This window comes from Podarcis pityusensis (assembly GCF_964106645.2).
Source record: "Podarcis pityusensis genome assembly, chromosome: 1".
NCBI classification, from domain to species: Eukaryota; Metazoa; Chordata; class Lepidosauria; order Squamata; family Lacertidae; genus Podarcis; species Podarcis pityusensis.
Window position 1 is genome coordinate 9,496,028 of NC_138028.1, and position 25,908 is coordinate 9,521,935.

General features: G+C 45.3%; 1 protein-coding gene across 6 annotated transcripts in view; it reads left to right on the forward strand.

Annotated features, from left to right (window-relative positions):
* The window catches only part of SYT16 (synaptotagmin 16), a 103,763-nt gene extending 85,586 nt beyond the window's left edge, over nucleotides 1-18,177 (forward strand). For all 6 annotated transcript variants that reach the window (XM_080978243.1, XM_080978244.1, XM_080978246.1 and 3 more), the window contains 3 exons: nucleotides 5,400-5,843; nucleotides 10,102-10,291; nucleotides 16,368-18,177. In XM_080978243.1, the coding sequence (XP_080834369.1) occupies nucleotides 5,400-5,843; nucleotides 10,102-10,291; nucleotides 16,368-16,681 (948 nt within the window). In that variant the 3' untranslated portion in view covers nucleotides 16,682-18,177. The remainder of the gene's footprint in view (nucleotides 1-5,399; nucleotides 5,844-10,101; nucleotides 10,292-16,367) is intronic.
* Nucleotides 18,178-25,908: the final 7,731 nt, after the last annotated feature.

Consider the following 25,908-nt stretch of genomic DNA (forward strand, 5'->3'; position numbering starts at 1 on the left):
GGGAGGACAGTTCTCTTGCATTGCCAATGGCCCTCTATTTTTTCTTGATGGCCTTAGCTTGACCGGGTCATTTTGCATAGGCTAGCTGAGGAATCCCTCTGCAGTTTTTTATTTCTCCCTTCATGCCACAAAAAATCAAAATCCTACCATTTATTAATTTCTAGGGTTTAGGGAGTTATCGTCCCCCCCCCCCCAAGAATCTACAACAGTATTTATGCTTTGGCTTTGTTACCCTGAAGGCGTAAGAAAGATGTTTGCAGCACAGTTGGCTAGGAATTAGGCCAGCCTCCCACACTGTAATTTTCATGGTACAATACACTTCTGTATTGTACAAATGTGTTGAAGGAGAAATTATTGCAGGTTGAAGCACCTGCAGAAGGCCATGGGTTCAAGGTGCCAGAAAAAGCTCACCAATATTCATGCTACCTTTTTTTTGCAGCAGTAGTGATGGCTTTCGGGGTTTAGCCTGTTTTAAGCTGGGAACTCATGATTCTCTCACGTTATGCCTCAATGCTTTCTCCAGATTCCTGCACTTTCTTCCCTCCAGCCCCTAAGCAGGGGTTTTCCCCTCAGTCCCATTCTCCTTGTTCCTTCCGTTCTTCAGCTGCCATCACCATCCACCCCAATTCCTCCCAAGCTCTTTCTTCCTCCATCTGTTCCTCCCTGCTTCTCAGACCACTGTGTGACTATCGATGGCTACTGTTTGCCTCTGAATATCAGTAGTTGGCTCCTTCATGGCAAGTTCTTAAAGAAATGGGAGTGCCTGATCACCTCATCTGTCTCCTGAGAAATCTCTATGTGTGACAAAAAGCTACAGTTAGAACTGGATATGGAACAACTTATTGGTTCAAAATTGGGAAAGGAGTACGACAAGGCTGTATATTGTCTCCTTGCTTATTTAACCTATATGCAGAATTCATCATGCGAAAGGCTGGACTGGATGAATCCCAAGCCGGAATTAAGATTGCTGGAAGAAATATCGACAACCTCAGATATGCAGATGATACAGCCTTGATGGCAGAAAGTGAGGAGGAATTAAAGAACCTTTTAATGAGGGTGAAAGAGGAGAGCGCAAAATATGGTCTGAAGCTCAATATCAAAAAACAAAGCTCATGGCCACTGGTCCCATCACCTCCTGGCAAATAGAAGGGGAAGAAATGGAGGCAGTGAGAGATTGTACTTTCTTGGGTTCCATGATCACTGCAGGTGGTGACAGCAGTCACGAAATTAAAAGACGCCTGCTTCTTAGGAGAAATGCGATGACAAACCTAGACAGCATCTTAAAAAGCAGAGACATCACCTTGCCAACAAAGGTCCATATAGTAAAAGCTATGGTTTTCCCAGTAGTGATGTATGGAAGTGAGAGCTGGGCCATAAAGAAGGCTGATCGCCGAAGAATTGATGCTTTTGAATTCTGGTGCTGGAGGAGACTCTTGAGAGTCCCATGGACTGCAAGAAGATCCAACCTATCCATTCTGAAGGAAATCAGCCCTGAGTGCTCACTGGAAGAACAGATCGTGAAGCTGAGGCTCCAATACTTTGGCCACCTCATGAGAAGAGAAGACTCCCTGGAAAAGACCCTGATGCTGGGAAAGATGGGGGGCAGAAAGAGAAGGGGACGACAGAGGACGAGATGGTTGGACAGTGTTCTCGAAGCTACAAACATGAGTTTGACTAAACTGCGGGAGGCAGTGGAAGACAGGAGTGCCTGGAGTGCTCTGGTCCATGGGGTCACGAAGAGCTGGACACGACTAAACAACAGATGAATTGGAAATCACATGGGGAGAGAGCACTGTTGCAGTCATCCAGTTGGACTACAATCCTGTGACCCATAAAGCCTTCAATGGCTCTGGACTGCAATATCTCAAGGACCACCTCTCCATGAGACCAGCCCTTTTCCGCGTGCCTCATATATGAGAGGTCCGGAAAGTGGCAACATGATAATGGGCTTTTTCTACAGTGCCTCCCATTTGTGGAGTTCTCTCCCCAGGGAGGCTCACCGGTACCAGGCGAAAACGTTCCTCTTCAACCAGATTGACATCTAATGCCCCTTTGAATGTGTTGTGGGAAGGGGATTATTCGTTGTTGTTTTGTTCTTATTTTTATTATGTGCTGTGTTTTTTATATTATAATTTTATGTTGTGAACCACCCTAATATCTATGGATGAAGGGCAGTCTACACCAGGGGTAGGCAACCTAAGGCCTGTGGGCCTTCTAAATCCAATCGCCTTCTAAATCCAGCCCACGGGTTGTCCGGGAATCAGCGTGTTTTTACGTGAGTAGAATGTGTCCTTTTATTTAAAATGCATCTCTGGGTTATTTGTGGGGCATTGGAATTCATTTATTATTCCAAAATATAGTCCGGCCCACCACATGGTCTGAGGGACGGTGAACTGGCCCATGGCTGAAAAAGGTTGCTGACCTCTGGTCTACACATAATACTACTACTACTAATAATAATAATGGTTATTTTCAGCCGGAACTCACCGGAGCTCAGTTCTGGCACCTCTCACGTGGGTGCCATTACCATTATAAGACAACAAGGGAGGCGTTCTTTGAGTGTTCCAGCACCTCTTTTTCTATAAAAATAGCACTCACTGATAATAGTAATGATTTGGCTCCTTTGCATTTCCCTGACCTCCCACTGGCCTCTGTCCCAACACCTAACGCTAAGAGAAGAGACTAGATCCCTGGTCTAAGATCCTGCTTTCTCTTGGCTTCTTGGCCTGCAGTCTGACAAAATTCCAGAATCATGGAGCTACAGCAATTCCTATTGCCATACAGCTTGCTTCCGAATATTTGTTCACAACAAAGCAAGGCAAAGTGTTGTTGCAATTGCAAAGCGTAAATTGCAGCGAGGCTTACAGAGAACCACAGAGCACAAAAATAACTGTTATTATATTGAAGAACACTCTAAGCAGCTGGCAGCAGGAGGGCTTAGGAGTCCTGTATCATAGATCTTCCTCGGCTGATAGCAGCTTGAAAATGCATTAAGGCCCCGGTTGCAGTTTTTCGCAGCTGGGAGGACTTCGGAGCTGTTTATCCCTCCAAAGAAATTACTTGATCCCAGAATTTTAATACCACCGCAAGGGTCCAGACTTCCAGGCCGGAATCCCAAGAGGGGAAAGTACTGTTGTTGCACTTAAGTCCTGTTTGCAAGCTTCCCGTGGATGTCTAGTTGCAGACCCTCCAAGTGTCCCTATTTTCCAGGGACAGTCCCGGATTTACAGAAGCCGTCCCAGTTTCTGATCTGATCCTGGAATTTCCTGCTTTTCCTTAGAATGTCCCAGAGTGGCTGGGGCAACCCAGTCAGATGGGTGGGGTACAAACAAACAAACAATAATTGAAATTGTCACTTTGCCTTTCTTAGTGCAGAAAGTATTGTTCTGATGTGTAGAGATCTTTCCTATTCTACTTAATTCAAGAGGGTTCTGGAAGCTTCTCTGTGTGAAAGAAACAAGCAGAAGGTTCATGATGTTTGGGTTATTCCTTCCTAGAAGCTGGTTTAAACTAGTTCTCTTATCTCTTCTGTCAAGGTCATGCTGACTATAGAAGTAGGGCCAGAAGTTTCATTTTCTCTTTCTATCTCTTTTCCTTCTGGTATGGTGTTCTGTTCATGGTATGCTTAGTGTTAAGATTTAGTTAAGTTATTGTAAGGTAAGGTAAAGTTATTGTAAGCTTAAGTTAAATCTTCTGCAACTGGATTTATTATAGGCAGTGCCAATCCTGATTGTATTGGATCTGTGACCATTATGCTCATTTGCCTTCAGTAGCAGTAAAGCTCTGCTGGATGAAATATTAATTGCCTCTGGTCTATTTTTTGGGAATCCTGCAACATGTTTAAGTTTTTACTTTGCTAACTATCCATTGGAATCTACTCTGGATCAATACTGAGTAGAATTCCATGGCAGAAATGTTGGACGGTATGCTAGGATGTCCCTATTTTCATCAGAGAAATGTTGGAGGGTATGGAATTATGAGACCCCTGAGCCAAGGAGATAAGTAACTATACAACCTTTAGGAGATATCTGAAGGCAGCTCTGTATAGGGAAGTTTATTAATGTTCAATGTTTTATTACGTGTGTGTGTGTGTGTGTGTATATATATATATATATGTATATATATATATATATATATATATATATATATGTTGGAAGCTGCCCAGAGTGGCTGGGGCAACCCAGACAGATGGGCAGGAGGTGGTTGTTGTTGTTATTGTTATTGCAACAGGTCATCCCTATTTTCATCAGAGAAATGATGGATGGTACCTCGGGATGAATACGCTTCAGCTTAAATATTTTCGGGTTGTGCTCTGCGGCGACCCGGAAGTAACGGAACACGTTACTTCCAGGTTTCGCCGCACGCGCAGATGCTCAAAATGATGTCACGCGCTTGCGCGGAAGCGGCAAAACGCAACCCGTGCATGCTCAGACGCAGGTTGCGTTCGCTTCAGGATGTGAACCGGGCTCTGGAACGGATCCCGTTCGCATCCAGAGGTACCACTGTATATAGTTGGCCACAGTGAGAACTGCATAACTTTTCTTACGTTATGTCTTTTTAAAAGAAGGAGACTCCACCACACTCCTTGGCAGCAAATTCCACTGTCGAACAGCTCTTACTGTCAGGAAGTTCCTAAACATTAGGAAGAACTTCCTGACAGTAAGAGCTGTTCGACAGTGGAATTTGCTGCGAAGGAGTGTGGTGGAGTCTCCTTCTTTGGAGGTCTTTAAGCAGAGGCTTGACAACCATATGTCAGGAGTGCTCTGATGGTGTTTCCTGCTTGGCAGGGGGTTGGACTCGATGGCCCTTGTGGTCTCTTCCAACTCTATGATTCTATGATTCTATTCTATGATTCTAACCCAAATTTCCAGCTTGATGTTTTTTATTCTGTTTAATATTCCATTAGGAGCCGCACAGAGCGGCTGGGGAAACCCAGCCAGATGGGTGGAGTATAAATAATAAATTATTATAATATTAAGGTAAAGGTAAAGGGACCCCTGACCATTAGGTCCAGTCGTGACCGACTCTGGGGTTGCGGTGCTCATCTCGCTTTATTGGCCAAGGGAGTCGGCGTTTGTCCGCAGACAGCTTCTGGGTCATGTGGCCAGCATGACTAAGCCGCTTCTGGTGAACCAGAGCAGCGCACGGAAACGCCGTTTACCTTCCCGCCAGAGCGGTACCTATTTATCTACTTGCACTTTGACGTGCTTTCGAACTGCTAGGTTGGCAGGAGCAGGGACCGAGCAACAGGAGCTCACCCCGTTGCGGGGATTCGAACCGCCGACCTTCTGATCAGCAAGTCCTAGGCTCTGTGGTTTAACCCACAGCACCACCCGCATCCCTATTATAATATCAATATTACTTATTTTTTTTACCCACATTATATATCTCCTCCGCAGGATCACGAAGGAGCGAGTGCCCTTCCGGCTCCGCCAAGCAGCCGCGTGCCAATTTCCAAGTGTGGCGACCTGGACGTCCTCTTTGAGTACAAGCCCTCGAGCCAAAAGCTGCTGGTGACGGTTCTGGAGGCGAAGGAGATCCCTGACAAGGACCGCAGCGGGGCCAGCTCCTGGCAGGTGCACGTGGTCCTGATGCCCAGCAAGAAGCAGAGAGGGAAGACCAGCGTCCAGCGAGGCCCCAGCCCCGGGTTCAAGGACAAGGTGACCTTCAGCAAGTTGGCGCCGGAGGAGCTGAGCAGCTACGCCCTCCGGTTCCGCCTCTACTCCGTGCGCAAAATGATCAAGGAGAGAATGATGGGGGAGCACCTGTTTTATCTCAGCCACCTGAACCAGGAAGGGGAAATGAAGGTCACGCTAGTCTTGGAGCCCAGGAGCAACTTGTGTGTAAGTTTTTAGGCTGGAAGAAGCCACCTAATGCTGTCCCCTCCCCCAAAAATTGTATTGAGACTTTTCACACACACACACACACACACACACACACATATTTGAATTAATTTTTTAATTAATTTTTAATTAATTTTTCAATTTAATTAATTTTTAATTAATTTTTCAATTTAATTAATTTTTTAAATTAATTTTAATTAATTAAAATTTGAATTAATTTTTATTTATTTTTTAAATGATATTTATTGAAAGATTTTTTTTTTAAAGTTACAAAAGAAAACAAAGTAGAAAAAGAGAAAAACAAGCCACTTCCAACCATACAAATACAAATTCAAAATAAGAGAGGGAAAAAACAAAAATACACCACAAAAATTTAAAAACATTTAAAAACAAATCCATTATTCTCAACTCCTCAACTGTCATTACCCTCTTTCCTTGACCTCCTCCTCCTCCCCTTCCTTGTGTCCTGGTTGTTAATTGTCACAGCAAATCCTTTCCATATTTCATAATATTCTGTCGTTACATTACCTTAAACTATTTTAATCTTATCTTACTATAAAAAACCTTGGAACTTAAAACTTAAATCTTATTTTTACCAACTTCTCATAACCATAATATTCTTACATAATTCTTTAAACATTTTTACTAAAGCCAAATAATTTCATTCCAACATTTTTCTAACATTCATCAATTTTATAAAACAGTCCTAGTAATGAAAAAAAAAGAAATAAAAACAAATCCAATCTTCATCCAGCGTCCCTTCCTCCTGGTCCCGGGTTTTGTCAGTCCTTATTATCCCATCAATCTGGCGCATTAACCTGGTAACCTTATATCTGAGGCCCTTAAGTCTCTTCCATGTCCCTTCCGCAGCTCTTCTTCATATTTGTAACTGTATTTTCCCTTGTCTCCTGCTCGTTTCACTCGTGGGAACTCCAGCTTAGCAATATTTTTGACCCTTCTTGACAGATCAGCCCCTTTTCCATAATTGAATTAATTTTTAACATATCTTTTCCAACAGTCATTTAACATAACTTCTTATCTTATACAATATTTTAGACTTCCGTCCACAACCTCTGAAGATTTTCCATTCTTTATCACTTATTCTGCATTTCTTAATTTCTCTGTTACTTTTAATTGTCATTAACTAATAATTCTCTTCCTTGCAATGTATCATATAATCCTCCTCACAGAACTTCTTGCAGTCCTACTAGCGTAATCTGCTTATTACAATTGCTTTCCAAATAGTTCAAATGTTTACTCCAGTCTCCTAAGAATCTCTGGTCCCGCAAATTTTGAATCCTTCCTGTTAATTTATCTAATTCTGCATAGTCCATTAATTTCAAATGTTATTGAGACTTTTCATCATGGAATACAATAAATAACAAACTAATCTAACCACATATAGACTTTTTGCAGTGGCTCCTCTTCTGTGGAATGCTCTCCCCAGGGAAGTTCGCCTGGTGCCTTCATTATGCACCTTTGGTGGATTTGATTGACATCCTGTGCCCTTCTAAAATGTGTGTGTTTGTGTGTGTGTGGGGGGTTATTGGGTTGTTATTTTTATTTTGATTATGTACTTTGTGGTTTTATATTCCGATTTTATCCTGTGAACCGCCCTGAGACCTGTGGGTATAGGAAAGAATATAAATTCAAATAACAACAACAACTTACAATTATTTGGGTTTGAGGACTGAAGGTAATATTGGTTTATAGAAAGTGAATTTGTTGGGTGTTATCTTGGAGTGGATGTGCTGACTAATTTTCTACCTATAGCTGAAAGATGAAGAATTGGAAGTTCTCTTTTTTTCAACCTCTTTTTTCTGCATATTCTCCTTCAGTCTTTATTTAGATTAGTTTTTTGGTCTTGATACAAAGATATTTGATAGAAATCTTTGTACAGTGGTACCTCCGGTTGCGGACAGAATCCATTCCGGAGGTCCGGTCGGATCCTGAGGTTTCCGCAACCTGAGGACCGCTACTGCGCATGCGCGCGTGGTGAAACCTGGTAAAATAATCTGGGTTTGCTGTGCACGCATCCCGAAGTTTACGTAACCAGAGGGTTACATAAACGGAGGTACGACTATATTCTTTTTCAAATTTCAATAATATTTTTTAAAAAAAGCTAAACTCATCTAAATAAAAAACATAGAGAGAGAAAGTGCAGAGAAAATGCAAATCCTTCTCTCAAAAGCCAATCTTAATCCTTGTCTCGCACAAAAGGGGGTGGACCCTCCCATCTCCCATTTACGGGACCATAGCTCTGTCCTACAGGCCCGACGGAAGGAGGTTAAATCCTGCAGGGCCCTGGTCTCGTGGGACAGAGCATTCCACCAGGTCAGAGCCATCACTGAAAAGGCCCTGGCCCTGGTGGAGGATAGTCTGACTTCCTTAGGGCCCGGGACCTCTAAACTATGGTTATTCATGGACCTTAAGGTCCTCTGCGGGGCATACCAGGAGAGGCGGTATTGCAATTGCTTCAGTTCTTCATAAGTACCCAGAAGGCATAAAATAATCCTGGAGGGGCTCCAGTGTAGGCTTACAAACCATTAATTAAAAAAAAGAGAGATGTTTTCATTAAGAATTTGAGGTCTTAAGCATCAAGGATAAGAAATAAATTACGCAACTTGTTTAGGTGGTGTTAATAAAAAAGAAATCTAACCATCTAAATACTTCTTTTTTAAATAAAATAGAAATCCATGCTTGTTATAAATCTACTGTGCCCCAGTAGTTGATTATCAAATGAATCAACCCCTCCCTGTACACCATACCCAAATTCTCTCTTCTGCAAAATTCCCCCAGATTCCAGCTACAAACATATGCAACTGCTCCTACTTTATTGGTTCTGAATTTGTTTACCTAAATACAACAAAAGATAGCTCAGATCTCCTGCAAAACAGATGGGAGGCTGAATATTTTGTTTTTAATCGGTGCACCAAGGATATTTCACTCTCAGAGACTGGTATGAAAGGCATTTCTGGGCAACGAATTACAGCCCCCGACCGTTGTGCAGGCATTTACGTAATCCCTTTTGCAGCAGGGATCGGTGCATTAAATGCTTCTCTCAAAGGCAGATCGAGGGGAGTGCGGCTGGTTCAGAGCTTGTGGGGTGCACAGGAAACCCTGCAACTATGAATTCCAATGGAAGGCGAGAAGTTGGGCGGGGGCACTGGATTTTGGCATTGCACAGGGCACCACTTAAAATTTGAGGTGCCAAGGTGTCTCTGGCACAGAAATGCCTCTTGCTCTCCTGGCTTCAGGGATAGCCTCCCGAAGCCTCCTGAGCGCAGCGGGATTGCTCCTCCCGCTGTGCTCCGGAGGCTTTCTGTTGCTTTTGCTGAAGCCAGGAGAGCAAGAGGGATCGATCCCTCTTGCTCTCCTGCCTTCGCTTCGCTGGAGAGCCACTGCACGGCTTTCCCTCTCTGCGCAGCGCCACTTCAGCGAAGCGGGAGGAGAAATGGAAGGGGCTCCATTTCTCCTGCCGCTTCACTGACAGGGCGCTGCGCAGAGAGGGAGGGAACATTTTTTTCCTTGTTCTCCTCCTCTAAAACTAGGTGCGTCTTATGGTTAGGGGCGTCTTATACAGGGAAAAATACAGTATTTATTTATTACACACACACACGCTCACTCACTCTAGTTTTCTGTTTTACAATTTAAAGTACTCATTTTTACATCCTTAAAATATTAATGACTTCCCTTCTTCTCTTTCCATGGTTCATTTTACATATCATAAATCCCTGCGTATTTTACAGAAACTAAACCATTCAGCATTCCATTATTCCATCCATCAAAACTTATTTACACTGCTGAATTTATCTTAACGCTGCCAACGTTTTCAGCTGTACGCAGTTCTTTCCCTTATATTCAGTAAACATTTTCCAATCTTCTTTAAACACATGTTCTTCTTATCCTCTTATTCTATATGTTAAGTCTGCAAGCTGTGCATGTTCTGTCAACTTAAGTTGCCATTCTTCTTTGGCTGGAACCTCGCTCGTTTTCCATTTTTGGGCTAACAAAACACGGGCCGTAGTAGTGGTATACTTAAATAACCTTTTCTGATACCTGGGAATTTCAGTCTGAATTATCTCCAACAGAAAGGACTCTGGGTTTTGGGGGGAAAGTACTTTTAAACATTTTTTTTTCAATTCATTATGGATCGTTTCCCAATACTCTTTTACCCTTTTACAAGTCCACCACATATGAAGGAATGTTCCCTCCACCTCTTGGTTAACGCTTACTCTCTGTTCTCCATCCCCAACAGAGCGGAGGCTCCCAGATGAGTCTCTCAGTCATCTCTCACAGCGACAGTGCTTCTTCGACCCAGTCCCTGTCACACGGAGGGGTTCCAGAACTGCTGGTGGGCCTATCCTACAGTGCCACGACGGGGCGGCTGTCTGTCGAAATGATCAAAGGCAGCCACTTCCGGAACCTGGCTATTAACAGGCCGCCTGGTATGTAAAAGCGTTTTGTTTTGTTTTTGTAGCCAGCATGCAAAGTCTCCTAGCTTAGCAGATGTGGCTGGGCTTGAATTCAGAAGCTTGCGGTCAGGGGCAGAGGGGCTGCGATCTAGTTGCCTGTTATGTACTGAGTTGAATAGGATACAAAATGCAGCAGTCTGATTGGTCCTAGAACAATAGGATCCAGAATGCAGCAGTCTGATTGGTCCACAGGAGCCACCCAATCCAGCTCCAGGTGGAAGTGAATCTGCAACCTGATTGGCCTACAGGAAAATCCCGGAATTATCCAATCACGTAGGGCCCATTGTGTAAATAATGTATATAAAGCAGACATTTTGAGGGAACTTCCATTACTCGCTACTATGAGCTGAATAAAGAGCATGAAATCCACACTCGACTCTGAGTATATTTCATTGCCCATGGCGTTTTGTATAGAAAGGAGGGGTGTAAATAAAGCTGGAGATATTTCTCCAGACAGTGGAAGGCAATTTCAAAGAGAGATTTGTGCTTGAGGGCGTGTTCACACATCCCCGCTCGCACCTAGAAATGTCTAAGGATTCCGATTTAAACAGAAACAGGCTGGATATTACGTGTTTTTTTCCATGTCTGGGACAGAAATCAATCTAGCAAATACAACCGGCATTCCGCGGCGGCCTTCAGTCTGCAAACAATACGTAATTAATTACGCCCCCCCCCCCCAATTTGAATTGCATTTCCACTGCATTGAAATGAACGGGGTGGAATAATGTTTTGAGGACGTGACTCTGCTAATTGTGAAAGTCACAAAGTTTTGCCACAAAGGACAGCGAGGCAAATAACAGAGTTTTGCGCAGAAGACGAACTGCAGCAGAATGGAAACAGCGGAACAGAAAACGACAACTTCTTGTGCAGGTTTATTGTGTTGCCTGAAAAAAGATACTTGTTTTATTGGAGGCAGCAACAGGGCAAAATAAATAGGTGACACTCATGGGAAGCGATGGTTCCTAGAGCATCAGAAATTTATTGGATAAGACACAGCTTTTCAGAGAAGGTTTCCTGGTGACATAGGAGGAGTGTAGCAAACAAGGGCAGGTTGTCCTGCCACAACGCTGATAGTGAAATGATTTAACAACTCTTGTCAGCTGAGCTTTGGCCTCCGCCCTGCAAAGCAAATTCCATTTCCTCCATTTATTTTATGGTTTGTTTGGTTTTTGCTTGGGCCAATCACATCCTGTAGGAGTCGACAGCATCGGTGGCACTTGGAGACACCTTTTTGTGTCTCATTAACAAGCCGTGGGCTTAGCACTGAGCCCCAGTCAATGGTTCCTTCTGGTGAGAATCGAGCTGCGTCGTGCTGACTTGAAGAACTTCTGACTGCAGCTTTCAAGGCTCCCTATTCCTTGGGAAGCACCATTAATTGTGTTAATTATCCATATGTCTGAATCATAGAATCATGGAACTATGGAGTTGGAAGGGACATTGAGGGTCATCTAGTCCAACCCCCTGCAATGCAGGAATCTCAACTGAAGCATCCATGGCAGATGGCCGTCCAACTTCTGCTTAAAAACCTCCATGGAAGGAGAGCCCACCGCCTCCCGCGGGAGTTCGTTCCGCTGTTGAACGGCTCTTACTGCCAGAAAGGTCTTCCTGATGGTTAGTCAGAATCCCCTTGTGGCGATCACACAGGGTCCCCGGACGTTTCACCGTCTACTGATCCCTGTGCCACCACTTAATTTCATGCTGCCACCACCCAGGCCCTACCTGGTACAATACTGAGTCCAGTCAGGGTTAAATTGGAACATAAACTTCTGTTTGTTTATTGCAGTTTAACAAGCGTGTGGTTTCATAAACGGTCTCAGTCAATTACAGTCATGGGATGCCTATCCAGACCTATAACTTCCGCTACCTGCTCTCACTCACTAAACCACTTCTCAGATATTTACTTGTCTTCCTAGCCCTAACTGTTCCTGACTCAGCTTATTTTGCTACACTAACTCAACCTGCCCACAGACTCTATCCCAATTCACTCCCACTCCAAGCAACCACCCAACTCCCAATGAACTCATCCCTTTGCCTCTCCCAGAGATGGTTTTATAGTCTCTCTGACTCCACCCCCTGGGTTCTGATAGGGTAACCTGTTTAACTATTTCACCTCCAGCACTCTCATATGTTAACGTCACACCTCTTTCTTGCAACTTGAAGCCATGGGTTCGAGTCCTACCCTCCAGGGCAGGAGAAAACCAGCTCGCTCCATCTTCCATGTGACAGTCCCTGAGATATATGGAGATGGATCTCATATCTCCTCTTGGTCTCCTCTTCCAGGCTAAGCTCCCTCAACCGTTCCCAGACCCTTGATCATCTTGGCCACCTCCTATGCATTTTCATAGAGTTGGGCAGCAAATTATTTTCCATGTTCTTGTTTTTCTTCTGACCTGAAATGGGAACAGTATGTACATATTTTAAATAAACAAGTAATCTGAGGGTGAAGGACAGCGCAGGTACCGATTTATTATTGTAATTGTTTTGTATCCCAAATTTGCCTCCAAGGATGTCAAGGTGCCGTAAATGGTCCCCCCCCATTTGATCCCCACAACAACCCTGTGAGGTAGGTTAGGCTGAGAAACAATGACCAGCCCAAGGCCACTCAGTGAGCTTTATGGCAATAATAATAATAATAATAATAATAATAATAATAATAATAATAATATAATATTTATACCCCGCCCATCTGGTTTCCCCAGCAACTCTGGGTGGCTCCCAACAGAATATTAAAAACACAATAAAACATCAAACATTAAAAACTTCCCTAAACAGGGCTGCCCTCAGATGTCTTCTAAAAGTCAGATACAGTGGTACATCTGGTTGCGAACAGGATCTGTTCCGGAGGCCCGTTCGCAACATGAAAAGCCCGCTACCTGAAGCGCCGTATCTGTGCAGGTGCGTAGCGTGATTTGGCGCTTGTGCGCACACGCGAAGCGTGATTTAGCGCTACTGCACATGCGCAAGCAGCGAAACCCGGAAGTAACCCTTTCCGGTACTTCCGGGTCGCCGCGGGACGCAACCTGAAAAAACGTAACATGAAGCAAACGTAACATGAGGTATGACTGTAGTTGTTTATTTTCTGGACATCTGGTGGAAGGGCATTCCAGTGGGAGGGTGCCACTACTGAGAAGGCCCTGTGCCTGGTTCCCTGTAATTTCAATTCTTGCAGTGAGGGAACCGCCAGAAGGCCCTCGGAGCGGGACCTCAGTGTCCGGGCAGAATGATGGGGGTGGAGACGCTCCTTCAGGTATACTGGACCGAGGCCATTTAGGGCTTTCAAGGTCAGCACCAACACTTTGAATTGTGCTCAGAAACATACTGGGAGACAACGTAAGTCTTTAAGGACCAGTCTTATATGGTCTTGGCGGCCACTAAGTGGGGATTTGAACCCTGATCTCCCAGGTCCGTGTTTGACACTAGAGGACTGAACAGCCAGATAACTAGCAAGGACTGGTGTCTGATAGTGTGTGCAGTGATGGGGTCCAACCCTTGTATCTTAAAGGGGGCACACTGAGCGGATCTTTCCTGGGAAGAGTTAACCTGATAACTCTTCTGCCAGGAAAAAAGCTACAATAAATAAAATACAGTGGTACCTCGGGTTACATACGCTTCAGGTTACATACGCTTCAGGTTACAGACTCCGCTAACCCAGAAATAGTGCTTCAGGTTAAGAACTTTGCTTCAGGATGAGAACATAAATCGTGCTCCGGCGGCGTGGCAGCAGCAGGAGGCCCCATTAGCTAAAGTGGTGCTTCTGGTTAAGAACAGTTTTTGGTTAAGAACGGACCTCTGGAACGAATTAAGTACTTAACCCGAGGTACCACTATACTAAAAGAGAACTGTAAAAGAGATTGCTCTCTCATTTCCCAAATCACTTTGTGTCTTGTCTATTTAGATTTTTACGTCACTGAAAGAAACACACCCCACCGCTTAGGTTTACATAAAATAGTATAAAATATTCATTTTAAAAGCAATAAAAGCAGACTTTAAAAAAGCATCTGAATAAAAAATATAACAATATTCAAACAAACATACATAATAGAATTATGTGTCTGGGGGAGGCTTGTGTGTATGTTTCCCAAATGCACACTCAGGTACGCTGATGTGTTCATCCTAGAACTTGTAGCAAAATGTCTGAAGGCTGTTCATTCAAAACATGCACAGAAAAACAGACACACAAACACTGGTGACAGCAGCAGTGACAGAAGAGGAAGCTGCCTAGAGAGGGACTCCTTGCTTCTGAGCCGTATACAAGTGTTTTCGCGCCAGAAGCGAGACATTGCACCTTGTTTCTCAGGCGCAGAGGTGTGGAAAAGAGCGCGTCACAAAGAGAAAGAAGCGGGATGCTCTCAGGGGAAGATTGAGGATTGCCATTCCAGTTCTACTCAGCTAAATTCCATGCAGAGCAGACCTAACGAAAGCTAGGTTCGTTAATTTCAACACGTTCGCACTGGGCTGTTGATGTTTGATGTTGATTCGGTCCATGATATTCAGGTTAGGGATTAGGGCCCTCGTATTTACAGGACCGCCTCTCCTGGTCTGGCCCGCAGACGACCTTAAGGTCCATGAATAACCATAGTTTAGAGGTCCCGGGCCCTAAAGAAGTCAGACTATCCTCCACCAGGGCCAGGGCCTTTTCAGTGATGGCTCCGACCTGGTGGAATGCTCTGTCCCAGGAGACCAGAGCCCTGCAGGATTTAACCTCCTTCCGTCGAGCCTGTAAGACAGAGCTATTCCACCTGGCCTTTAATTTGAATTCAGCCTGATCTTTTATTTCCCTTCCCTTCTCTTCTCTTCCCTCCCCCTCCCCTTTTATTAAGATTACCTGCTCTGAGACCCCACAGCTAATTCTCCCCTGGCCTCCTTGCTGGCCCAAGTAGGACCAATTCAGCCAGCTAGCCCTGGGGATTATCTAATGCTTCTTAGATGGATTTCCCCTAAATTGATTTCTGAACTTTGAATTTTATTGTTATTCAAGTTTTCATACTGTATTTTATGCTGCTTTTACAATTAAGTGTTTTAAATTTGTTGTTAGCTGCCCTGAGCCTGGTTTTTGAACCGGGAAGGGCGGGGTATAAATAAAAAGTTATTTTATTATTATTATTATTAGTAGTAGTAGTAGTAGTAGTAGTAGTATTGTGGCAATTCTTCCTGGTTAAAAAGTGGCTATTCATCTCCAAAACAGCCCTCAGGGGTGGCTTCAAAACAGAGATAAGCCACTGACATAGCGCTTACATTTTTTTTCATTAGACTAGACTAGACTAGACTAGAGGGTCCCAAGGGTCATCTAGCCCCACCCCCTTCAATTCTGGAATCTCAGCCAAAGCATCCATGACAGATGGCCATCTAACCTCTGCTTAAAAACCTCCAAGTCCACCATCATATCATCATATCATATATTATCATATCATACCTGCATTGTGGGCGGTTGGAATAGATGACCCTCGGGTCCCTTCCAGCTCTTAAGATTCTATAAATTACATATTTAGAAACAATAACCCAGGGTTAGGCAACCTAAGGCCCGGAGGCCAGATCACCTTCTAAATCCGGCCCGCGTGCGGTCCGGGAATCAGCGTGTTTTTACATGAGTACAATACGTGCTTTTATTTAAAACGTATCTCAGGGTTATTTGTGGGGCATAGGAATTCGTTCATATATTTTTTTCAAAATATAGTCCGGCCCCCCACAAGGTCTGAGGGACGGTGGACCGGCCCTCTGCTGAAAAAGGTAAATAGTAAATTGAAGGAGTTAATTTTACTAGAAAGATGATTTTGGAGAGCTGTTACAAGGTGATACATTGAAATTCAGTTGGGGGGATTCGAGGAAGTCAGTTAACAATGAAAGATAAATTGGGTTTAACAAGTAATATGTGTTTATATTTTTGTTTCTTTTTAGTACTGTAATGTGTTTTCTTTTGTGTGTTTTTTATGTTATATTTGTTATAAATGTGGAAATCAATTAAAAAAATTTTTTTTTGGAAAAAGGTTGCTGACCCCTGCAATAACCTGTCCCTTCCCCCTTTCTTCGCATGCCCATTTTTGTCCTGCAGACACTTACGGAAAGCTCTGCCTCCTCAACTCCGTCGGCCAGGAGATGTCCCGCTGCAAGACATCCCTCCGCCGGGGGCAGCCGAATCCCGTCTACAAAGAGACTTTCGTCTTCCAGGTTGCCTTGTTCCAGCTGTCGGACGTCACGCTGATGATCTCCGTCTACAACCGCCGCAGCATCAAGCGCAAGGAGATGATCGGCTGGCTCTCCATGGGGCAGAACAGTAGCGGGGAGGAAGAGCTGAGCCACTGGCAGGAGATGAAGGAATGCAAGGCTCAGCAGGTGTGCCGGTGGCACACTCTCCTGGAATCCTAAGGGGAAGAGCCTCCGAGGTCCCGGCATGGCGGTTGTCTCCTCCCGAGGCCCAGAGGGTTAGGCCAACCCTCCCCGGCATCCCAAACATGAAGGACTGCCAAGTTCCTGTTATGAACTGGACTTCTGACGATTTTTACTAGTCACAGTTGTATTTGCACTCTTCCCCTCCTCAAATGATCTCTCAAAACGACAGCCACGCCATTGGCAAAGGCAGAGCAGGATTGGCACTCGGATCCGGCCCCTCAGAGAAGTAGGCCAGGGCTGATGAACCTTTTCCGCTCCCGGGGCCTCATTCTGCTCTCAGCAGCCTCCCGAGGGCCGCATGCGACTGTTGAGCAGGGCCAGAGGCAAAATTGGAGGGTGGGGGCAATGGGAGGCGAACGTTACATTTGTCCAGTAGGCTGAATTTCTAGACACCCACAGCACACAGTCCTTGTCCACACCAGCAAGAGACGTTTTTAGGGTTGAAAGGATGCGTTCCGGCCAGGGCATTGAGTTTTGAGGACCAGATTGCAAGGCCTGGGGGTCTGTGTTCATTCCCTGAGAAACCCCGCTTCCAAACGAGGCTTTCTTTGTCTTTGGTGATGCCATCATGTAGCCAAATCTGATTGGTTGGCCAGTGGAAGAGGGTCTGTAAACAGCAGCAAGTTGTCATGCAAGGAGTATGCATTGAGGGTACAGTTTTTTCTCTTCAAAACCCTCCCATCCCCTTTTTCCACGCCAAAAATGATGCTTGCTGGGGAACATTTGGCTCAACTCCAATTTGCTTATACGATGGCAGTCGCTGAGATGACGTTTGGAAGAGGCTGCTTGGCAAATGGAAAGAATGAATGGTTCCGACGGGAATGTTTCGTAGAAGCCATGGAAGGGGGAAGACAGTATCTAGAAGGCTGGCCGTCAGCACTATAGTGTAGCATAGTCGGAGAAACTGGGCGTAAAAGCTGGCCTGACCATGATAGACCCTGCTCAAGTCTTCCTTTTTAATTTCTCAGCCTCCTCCAAGTGTGGCCCTTCCGTTTTCTAAACTGAGCATGGCCTATGTGCTTTTGCTGAGCCACCCCTCTACTCAGCCCAAGCAGCCACAGTCAATGATCAGAGATGATGGGATGGCAATCCAACGATACTTGGAGGGCCACAAATGCAGAATTCCCAGTATAAGCCCATGAGGGCTAGAAACTTTGTTTTAACAAGTTGAGGTACAAAGCTGTACACAGAAAACTTCTGGCAAAGCTTGGCTTGTGCACTCAGAACATGGAGGGTGTTGTGGATGGTGCCATTTGTATGGTTTAGCTAATAGATGGAGTTCGTTGGATCTGAGTAGAGAGTCAGGAGTTCCCTCTCTGGGAGCAGAGACTGCAAAGATTTTGTCTAGCTTCTAGACCTGTGCATCCTCTACACCTCCCATGAAGAAAGGAGAATCATCTGAAAGAAGCGGGACCTGAATGTGCAGTACATTGGGTCAGGACTCAGTAGAACACCAATTAAGTCCCCCCCCCCCCCCAAAAAAAATAGCTGAAATCAATCCCAGCCTTGGGAACCAGGGCCCAGGAAAAACCAGCACAGACAAAAATGACCTCCTTTAAGCATCAGGGACCAGTAAGCGAAGCAAGCCCCTTCAGTGCATGGCCATCTTTTGGGGATGCTTTAGCTAGGATCCCTGCATTGTCGGGGTTGGACTAGATGACCCCTGGGTTCCCTTCCAACCCTTACAATTCTATGATTCTGTGACACAGCCGGTGGAGGGTCCCAAGCACCAGATACACTGTTGTCATAAAGCAAGCATGCATCTTACTTCGGAACGTAGGAGCCAACTCCTAGGGGCCAAGGGGGCTTTGGCCCCCCAATAAAATATTTGAGGGGGCCCCCAAATTTGGTGGGCATTGCCATTCAAATGCTTTGTATGCACCATGACATGTGATGGATTATGCGGGGCAGAGATTACCTCCCCCCCCTCCAGTATTTTATTCAAGTTGGCTGCCCTGCTTAGGAACAAATATAGGCAGGTTTTAGGGACTGATCAACCAAAACTCATGTTTTTGTTTTCCTTACCACCTTTTTATTTCAAAGGACTACGGGGGGATTGCAAGATTTGTCTGAAATTATGCAGATGATGTCATTGGTCTAACACTGCATATTACTCATCTATTCTTTTTTTAAAAAACAACAACAACAACCTGGGGTTTTATTTTCTGTTCCCGAGACAAAACATTGTTTGCTGCAACTGCAGGCTTGGAAAGGGGTTGAGGGACGACAATGAGTTGAAGCAGGTGGGCCAACAGATCACCTTTGGGAGAGCTGTAGATCCCTGCCCCCACCCTTTAAACTTCCAAGTGCCTATAGGCTGTGATCAAACTTGGATATGTGCCAAGAATAGCAATGGATCCAAAATGAGCAAAGAACTCCTCTATCATTAGTTGGGGAGATGCAAAACCTTTCAGCAGCTCCCCACCCTCCACAATGTTCAAATGGTTGTGTGAGAATGTGATGCAGCAATTGATGGATGCCACAATTATAAGGAGGTGGCTTGTGTCGTCCGTCTTCAGACCTCTGTGTTTTCTTTCCTTGCCAAATCCACCAGTGGGAATTCCAGAACCAGGGCTGGATCCCAAACTATTTTTATTGAGAGAGGGGCTTTGGCTGAAATCCATTCTGCAGCTCCTTAATTTCCGAGGCAAAAGGTCCAATTATTCATTTGCCAGCCTTTGCACACAGAGGTGGGCATTTCTGTGCAAAGGCTGAACACGCACTCACTTGCAGCACAAAAACTTAACTTTTTTCTGAATCCAGAATTGTTCCCACTCGTCCTCAACAGGCTCCTTTCAATGCAGATTGATTCTAGATCCTGCCATCCACAATGATGAGTGTGGTTACTTGAGAACCAATTGAAAACCCTCTGTTGCATAGGTTATCCATGCCTTTCCATCCCTGAACCTGCCCCAGGTGAACGAAGAAGGAAGTGGTGCTTACGATCTTGTGATATGGCTCTCACATATCATTGGGCAGGCTTGGATAGACACACCGACACACCGAAGGGACTGTCTATATAGGATTTCATCATTTTTTAAACGGACACACTTGCATAGTGATGCAGACTCAATTTGCCACGAGCTTTTCATGTTGAAACCTGTTTCTCCAAAAACGCTGTCCAGAGATCAGGAAAAATATGCAGTAGTTCTAGATTGCGTGTGGAAGAAGAAAACAAGTACTTGATCTCCATTGAGTCTAGAATAAAATGTTGTGTGTGCACAGCCAAAAACAGGCACCTCGTACGCACCAATCTCACCTTGCTTGGGGGGTGTTGCTACACACAGGTGCTCCATAACTCCTGCACCCCATGCGTGATGAGTTGCCACTTGCCTGGGGTCGCTTCCGGACAACGTGTTTATTTAGCATTTATCTCGGATTTGTTTGGACAGGCTTTCCAGGGAAGAAAGGGAGCGTTCATTCTGATTTGCTCGCTGGGAGGTTAGACGTAGTCATATCAGGAAATGTCACATGTATTTGCAGGCATGTGCCCCTGTGCAGCCACAAGAAGGGTGCACCGGGCCACTGGGGAGGAGCCCCAAGATCCAGCAAACAGCCTATGAGCCCCATAGCCCTGTCTGATGTGTGGGGTGAGTGCAGCAGAGGGTGGGATTTGGGGTGCTGCTTCCATGTCAGAGGTGGGGAACCGGCAGCCCATACATTTCAGCCTGCAAGGACATTTTAGCCAAACCGTTCTCACCTGTCCTACACACCTGAGGCTGCGTTTGAGATCAGGCGTGGGGCAGGCAGAGACCTGGCTGGATTGGCAAGTTCTCTGTGGGGGACACAATGCCTGCAGAAAGCAGCTTTGCCAGCCCTGTGACCAGCGATTGAAGAGGTGAGCTTAAGGCATCTCAAACTGGCTTGCAGGGTTGGGAAGAGATCACTGCAATTGAGAGCCAGTGTGGTGTAGTGGTTAAGAGCGGTAGTCTCGTAATCTGGAGAACCGGGTTTGCGTCTCCGCTCCTCCACGTGCAGCTGCTGGGTGACCTTGGGCCAGTCACACTTCCCTGAAGTCTCTGAGCCCCACTCACCTCACAGAGTGTTTCTTGTGGGGGAGGAAGGGAAAGGAGAATGTTAGCCGCTTTGAGACTCCTGAAGGGGAGTGAAAGGCAGGATATCAAATCCAAACTCTTCTTCTTCTACTGGAGCCAAAAATGTTCCCTGCCCTTGTCCTCAGTCAGTAGATGGCCGGCTCTGCGAGAGCGTTCACCCCCAAAGTCCCTTATGCAGTGTGCCTGTCCCTAAGCATGGCAGTGAAATGGGTGCATGAGCATGGGGTCAGTCAAAGGAGTCCCTTTTTAGACTTGCTAAATGCAGAAGCACAGTTCATCAGAGTAGCTGATTGATAAGAATTGGGATCAAAATCTTCAGGATAAATTAAGCACAGTTTATGGGCAATACCTAATTATTATTAATTTTTTTTGAAATCTATATAATTGTAGTTTTGTTCTTGCATCAGAATACCCTTGATTTAAATGTATGCATTGTTTTAGTTTTTACCGATAGAAACAAAATGTACACCTTGACCGTTTTCAGATACTTACTTTTGTGTGAGATGCATCTGAATGTGCAACATTAAACTTGCAACATTTCTCTTAACTGCAAGTGTAGAGTGCTGTCTGCTTTACGGCACACACACACACACACACACACACACACACACACAAAACTGCCCAAAGAGGTGATGGGATGCAGAAGGGATGGATCTTATTGATGCGGAGTTCAGAAACTACTTGCAATTGTTGATCCCAAGCAGCGAAATACTTCCTGTCTCCCTTTCCTGTGCAGTCAGAATTTCAAAGCAACAAAGCAAAGTTAAAGGGGGTTGCAGGAGGCGGTTTGTGGGTTTAACTTGTGGGTTCACAAATGTGGAGGTTGACAGGGCAAAGTACTACTCCCAAAGCAATATGAGCACTTTAAAAAACCCCAATGCTCTCTTTCTCTCTCTTTTGCCAGTGAAATCCAGATCTGACTGTTCTTATCCACTCTGTTCACGCAAGCTAGTATTCAGTCCCACTCTTCTAGCTGGGTTGCAATCTGAAGTGCATTTAGGTAGAAAAAACTACAATTTGATTTCACTCCAGTTCCTTTCATAGCACAGTGGAGACTTTGGCTGGATCTAGACACATTTTAAAAAAAGAAATGTTTCGGGAAAATGCGTTGTAAACCTCGTAAGGGGAAAACCATGTTACCAAAAGACGGAACTCCACAGCGCCATCTGGTGTCACAGTGCTATAATGCATTTAAAACACTTTTTAAAAATTATTATTATTATTGATGCAGCTGAGTCCTTTCTTTCCAGTGACTGGGACTGTCAGTATCCATTGCTTCCCTTAGTGACTAGGCCACACCAAGCCTTTGGAGGAAACCATTTCCACTTTGCACAGCTTGGGGAAGTTGCACATGGGGTTTGCTTGCATGATCTAGAAAGAACCTTTCCTTAAATGTTTGAGTCTCAAGCTGTTGGTGCAGAGCAAAAATGGCTGGGTCAGGGCTGTCACATCGCTGCAAACTGGCGGTAGCACACTTTCCCAGTATTGCAGCCGCATAACACGAGCAATTAAAGACGTGTGCATGGAGTGCCAAAGCCACAATAGACTTCAGGATGCAAATAGAGCATCCACAGAGTCTGCTTGTGCATTGAACTCAACCAATGACCTGGTTTCTCTTGGGTCAAGCAGTAAGCAAAGTACCCTTGCATTATTCCATTTGCAAAGCACGCTCTTTGGGTTGGGGGCATTCAGGAACGATCCTTTTGCTCTTTGATTAGAGCCTCCTTTACAAAATGAAGATGGATAATTCTGACTCTTGTACTGTAATGCATGGAGTTTGCATTACAAGATTCCCCCCCGCCCCCCCCCCCCGCAGAGGAAAGAGAATTTTAACCGGATAAGCATCGATCCCATTCCATCCTCCGATCTTGATAAAGGAATACGAAGCCAAGCCAGAACGTTTTATCTATCTGTTCCAGAATTGTTTAGCAACAGCTCCCCAGGCCTGAAGGGACACGGGTGACGCTGTGGGTTAAACCACAGAGCCTAGGACTTGCTGATCAGAAGGTCGGTGGTTCGAATCCCCGCGACGGGGTGAGCTCCCATTGCTCAGTTCCCTGCTCCTGCCAACCTAGCAGTTTGAAAGCACAACATGCAAGTAGATAAATAGGCACTGTTCCGGCGGGAAGGTAAATGGTGTTTCTGTGAGCTGCTCTGGTTTGCCAGAAGCGGCTTAGTCATGCTGGCCACATGACCCAGAAGCTGTACGCCGGCTCCCTCGGCCAGTAAAGCGAGATGAGCGCCGCAACCCCAGAGTCGGCCACGACTGGACCTAATGGTCAGGGGTCCCTTTACCTTTACCCCAGGCCTGAGCTGAGGGTCTTTCCCTATCACCTGCCACCTGACCCCTTAAAGTGGAGAAGGATAGAACTGGGACCCTTCCGCATGAAAAGGCATGATTCTGCCACTGAGCTATGGCAGAAGTTTATGTGAACCATGCAGAACAAATAGGGTCACACAAACACCATACATTTAAAGCACATTCGATGCACATTTAAAAGCACATGACTTTCTCCAAGGAATCCTGGGAGCTTAAAGGGTTAACTCCAATGGGTCTACTCTGAGTAAAATTTAAATGAATACAGACTTCTTCTGTTGTCACAGTGGGTGGCCAGATACCTCTTAGAAGCCCCTAAGCAGGAGTGAGTGCCCCACACTCTCCCCACTTGCCATTCCCAACAAATAAGCTCAGCCTGGATAGCTCAGTTGCTTTAGAGCATGGTGCTGATAACGCCAAGGTTGCAGGTTCGATCCCCGCATGCGACAGCTGCATATTCCTGCATTGCAAAGCGGTGGGCTGGATGATCCTCAGGGTCTCTTCCAGCTCTGTGAAAATGAAACACATAACTCTGGAACGACCTATTTCTTTAACGCTGATTTTTTTTTTTATTTTTTAAAAAGCATATACGAGGTAGAATTTTTGGAGCAGGTTTTTGGCTTGATTGCTAGTGCCGTTTCCACTTCCAGCATTTATGCTTCTTTTCATCTGCGATGCCATTTATCATTGCGGGTCCTCCCTCACCCCATGTTTAACTTCACCCCATTGACTATTGATGAGCTCCTTTGGGGAGGATGCGTGTGATTATACAGCAGCTGCATTCCACCACCTGCTCCTCATAGAAATTGTACATATCTCTTCAAGCCAGGGACTGCTGGCGCTTGTAAAAACCATGCCTCGCAATCACCCTTCTGTCTGATGCAAAGGGAACTGCAGATGCACAGTAATTGGTGTGTGTTTTCCTTTCCCACACCCCATCGCGCCTTTTTGAGATCTAGAGCGGAGGTGAACCTTCAGAAACGTTTTCTCTGCTTCATTGCCACAGTCCCTGGTTTGTATTCTGCCTGCATCTCCTGCCTGGCATTGATCTGTTGTGCGGGCATAGATTTCTGTGAAGCGCTGGGCTTTGAGGGCTGTGAATGAGTCTTGTGTTATTAAGAGGAGGAGAGAGACGAGCAATCATTGATCCTGTAGGGTGACGCAAGGTCAGGAGGAAAGGCTTGGAGATAGCTGCGGAAGGGCATCGGATGGCAGGCATTTGCGTGTAGTGAAAGTCTTGGGGCTTTTGCACTCTGGTCTCCAAGGGAAGGGTTATATCGACAAAGGGGAACCCAAAGTTCTCCAGATGTTGCTGGACTATGAAATATACTCGGAGTTGAGAGTGGATTTCATGCTCTTTATTCAGCTCATAGCGGTGAGGAGGAATGGAAGTTCCCCCAGAATGTCTGCCTTATATACATTATTTACACAATGGGCCCCACGTGATTGGCTAATTATGGGATTCTCCTGTAAGCCAATCAGGTTGCGGATTCCTTCCACCTGGGGCTGGATTGGGTGGCTCCTGTGGACCAATCATACTGCTGCATTCTGGATCCTATTGTTCTAGGACCAATCAGACTGCTGCATTCTGAATCCTATTGTTCTAGGACCAATCAGACTGCTGCCCTTTGGATCCTATTCAACTCAGTACATAACAGACTACAAGCCACATCATCGCATGCTGGGTGATGGGAGTTGGAGATCAACACCTGGAGAGCCACAAGTTCCCCATTGCTGAAGTAATAGTGGAATAGTGGCATTGTCCCAAGCAAAACGCCTCCCCCCTTCTCTCCCACTTCCTCATTCGTCAACAGCACCCACACCCCTACGGTTTCCCCTTAGGGCCATCTGTCTTCAAGCTCTTTGCTCTCCTACTTTTAAGGCTCGCCGGGTTCTGGAAGATGGTGGATCTGGAATGCTTTCTAGTGATAACGTGTCAGCCAGCTGCTCCAGCTCTGCCTCCTCCTCTCCCATTATTTCCCAACTTCTCATCTTCCTCTGAGCTGTGACCTCCCTCAAACCCCTGCTGTAATTCTGAACTGTCTTCTTCTTCTCTGGAAGGGTCAGGCTGGGGAGGCGGTCTCCACCATTCCTCTTCTGCCTAGTCCCTGACACCACCCCAGTGGTCAGGTTCCTTGCCTGATCAGCCATATACCACCCTCTGCCCTCAAAAGGGACTAGTGGACATCACGTATACACAGCTGCAAGACTCCACCTCCTGAGTCTGAAGGGGGTGGGGCTCTTGGATTGAGTTCTTAATCCTTGAAGAACAGGTAGCAACTGGCTAACTGTTGTGGAGGTACTGTCCATCCCACAAGAGCTCAGGGTTGGGCTGTAGACCCTAAGGCAATAGATAACTTACACTCTAAATCAAAAGCTACTAATAAAGCAGAAGATAAATTTTATTTATCATATGCACCTCTCATAATTTTATTTAATCCAGTTACGAATTTCCTATATAACATCTCAAAATGATTTAACAATAAAAACAATCTCATGTTTGGTGCCTCAGTGAAACCTGTTTGCTTTATGTGGCACAATGGCTCTTGTCATTGAAAGGCCTTTTTAGTATTTATCATGAAACATCTTTATAAAACTCTTAGTGGAGGGGATGAATTAAAACGTGTGGTTGTCCCCCCCCCCTCCAGTATGCTGCACAAGTAAATATTGTCGATATACACAGTACTAATTTTTGCTGGGATTAGTGACATAAAACTAGTCAGAGATTAATTAATCGGTACTACAAAATAGAAAACACCTTATACACCGAGTCACTTGTCACATATTTCTACTGTAGGGTTGAAAAAATAGTTTAAGTGGGGGGGAATATA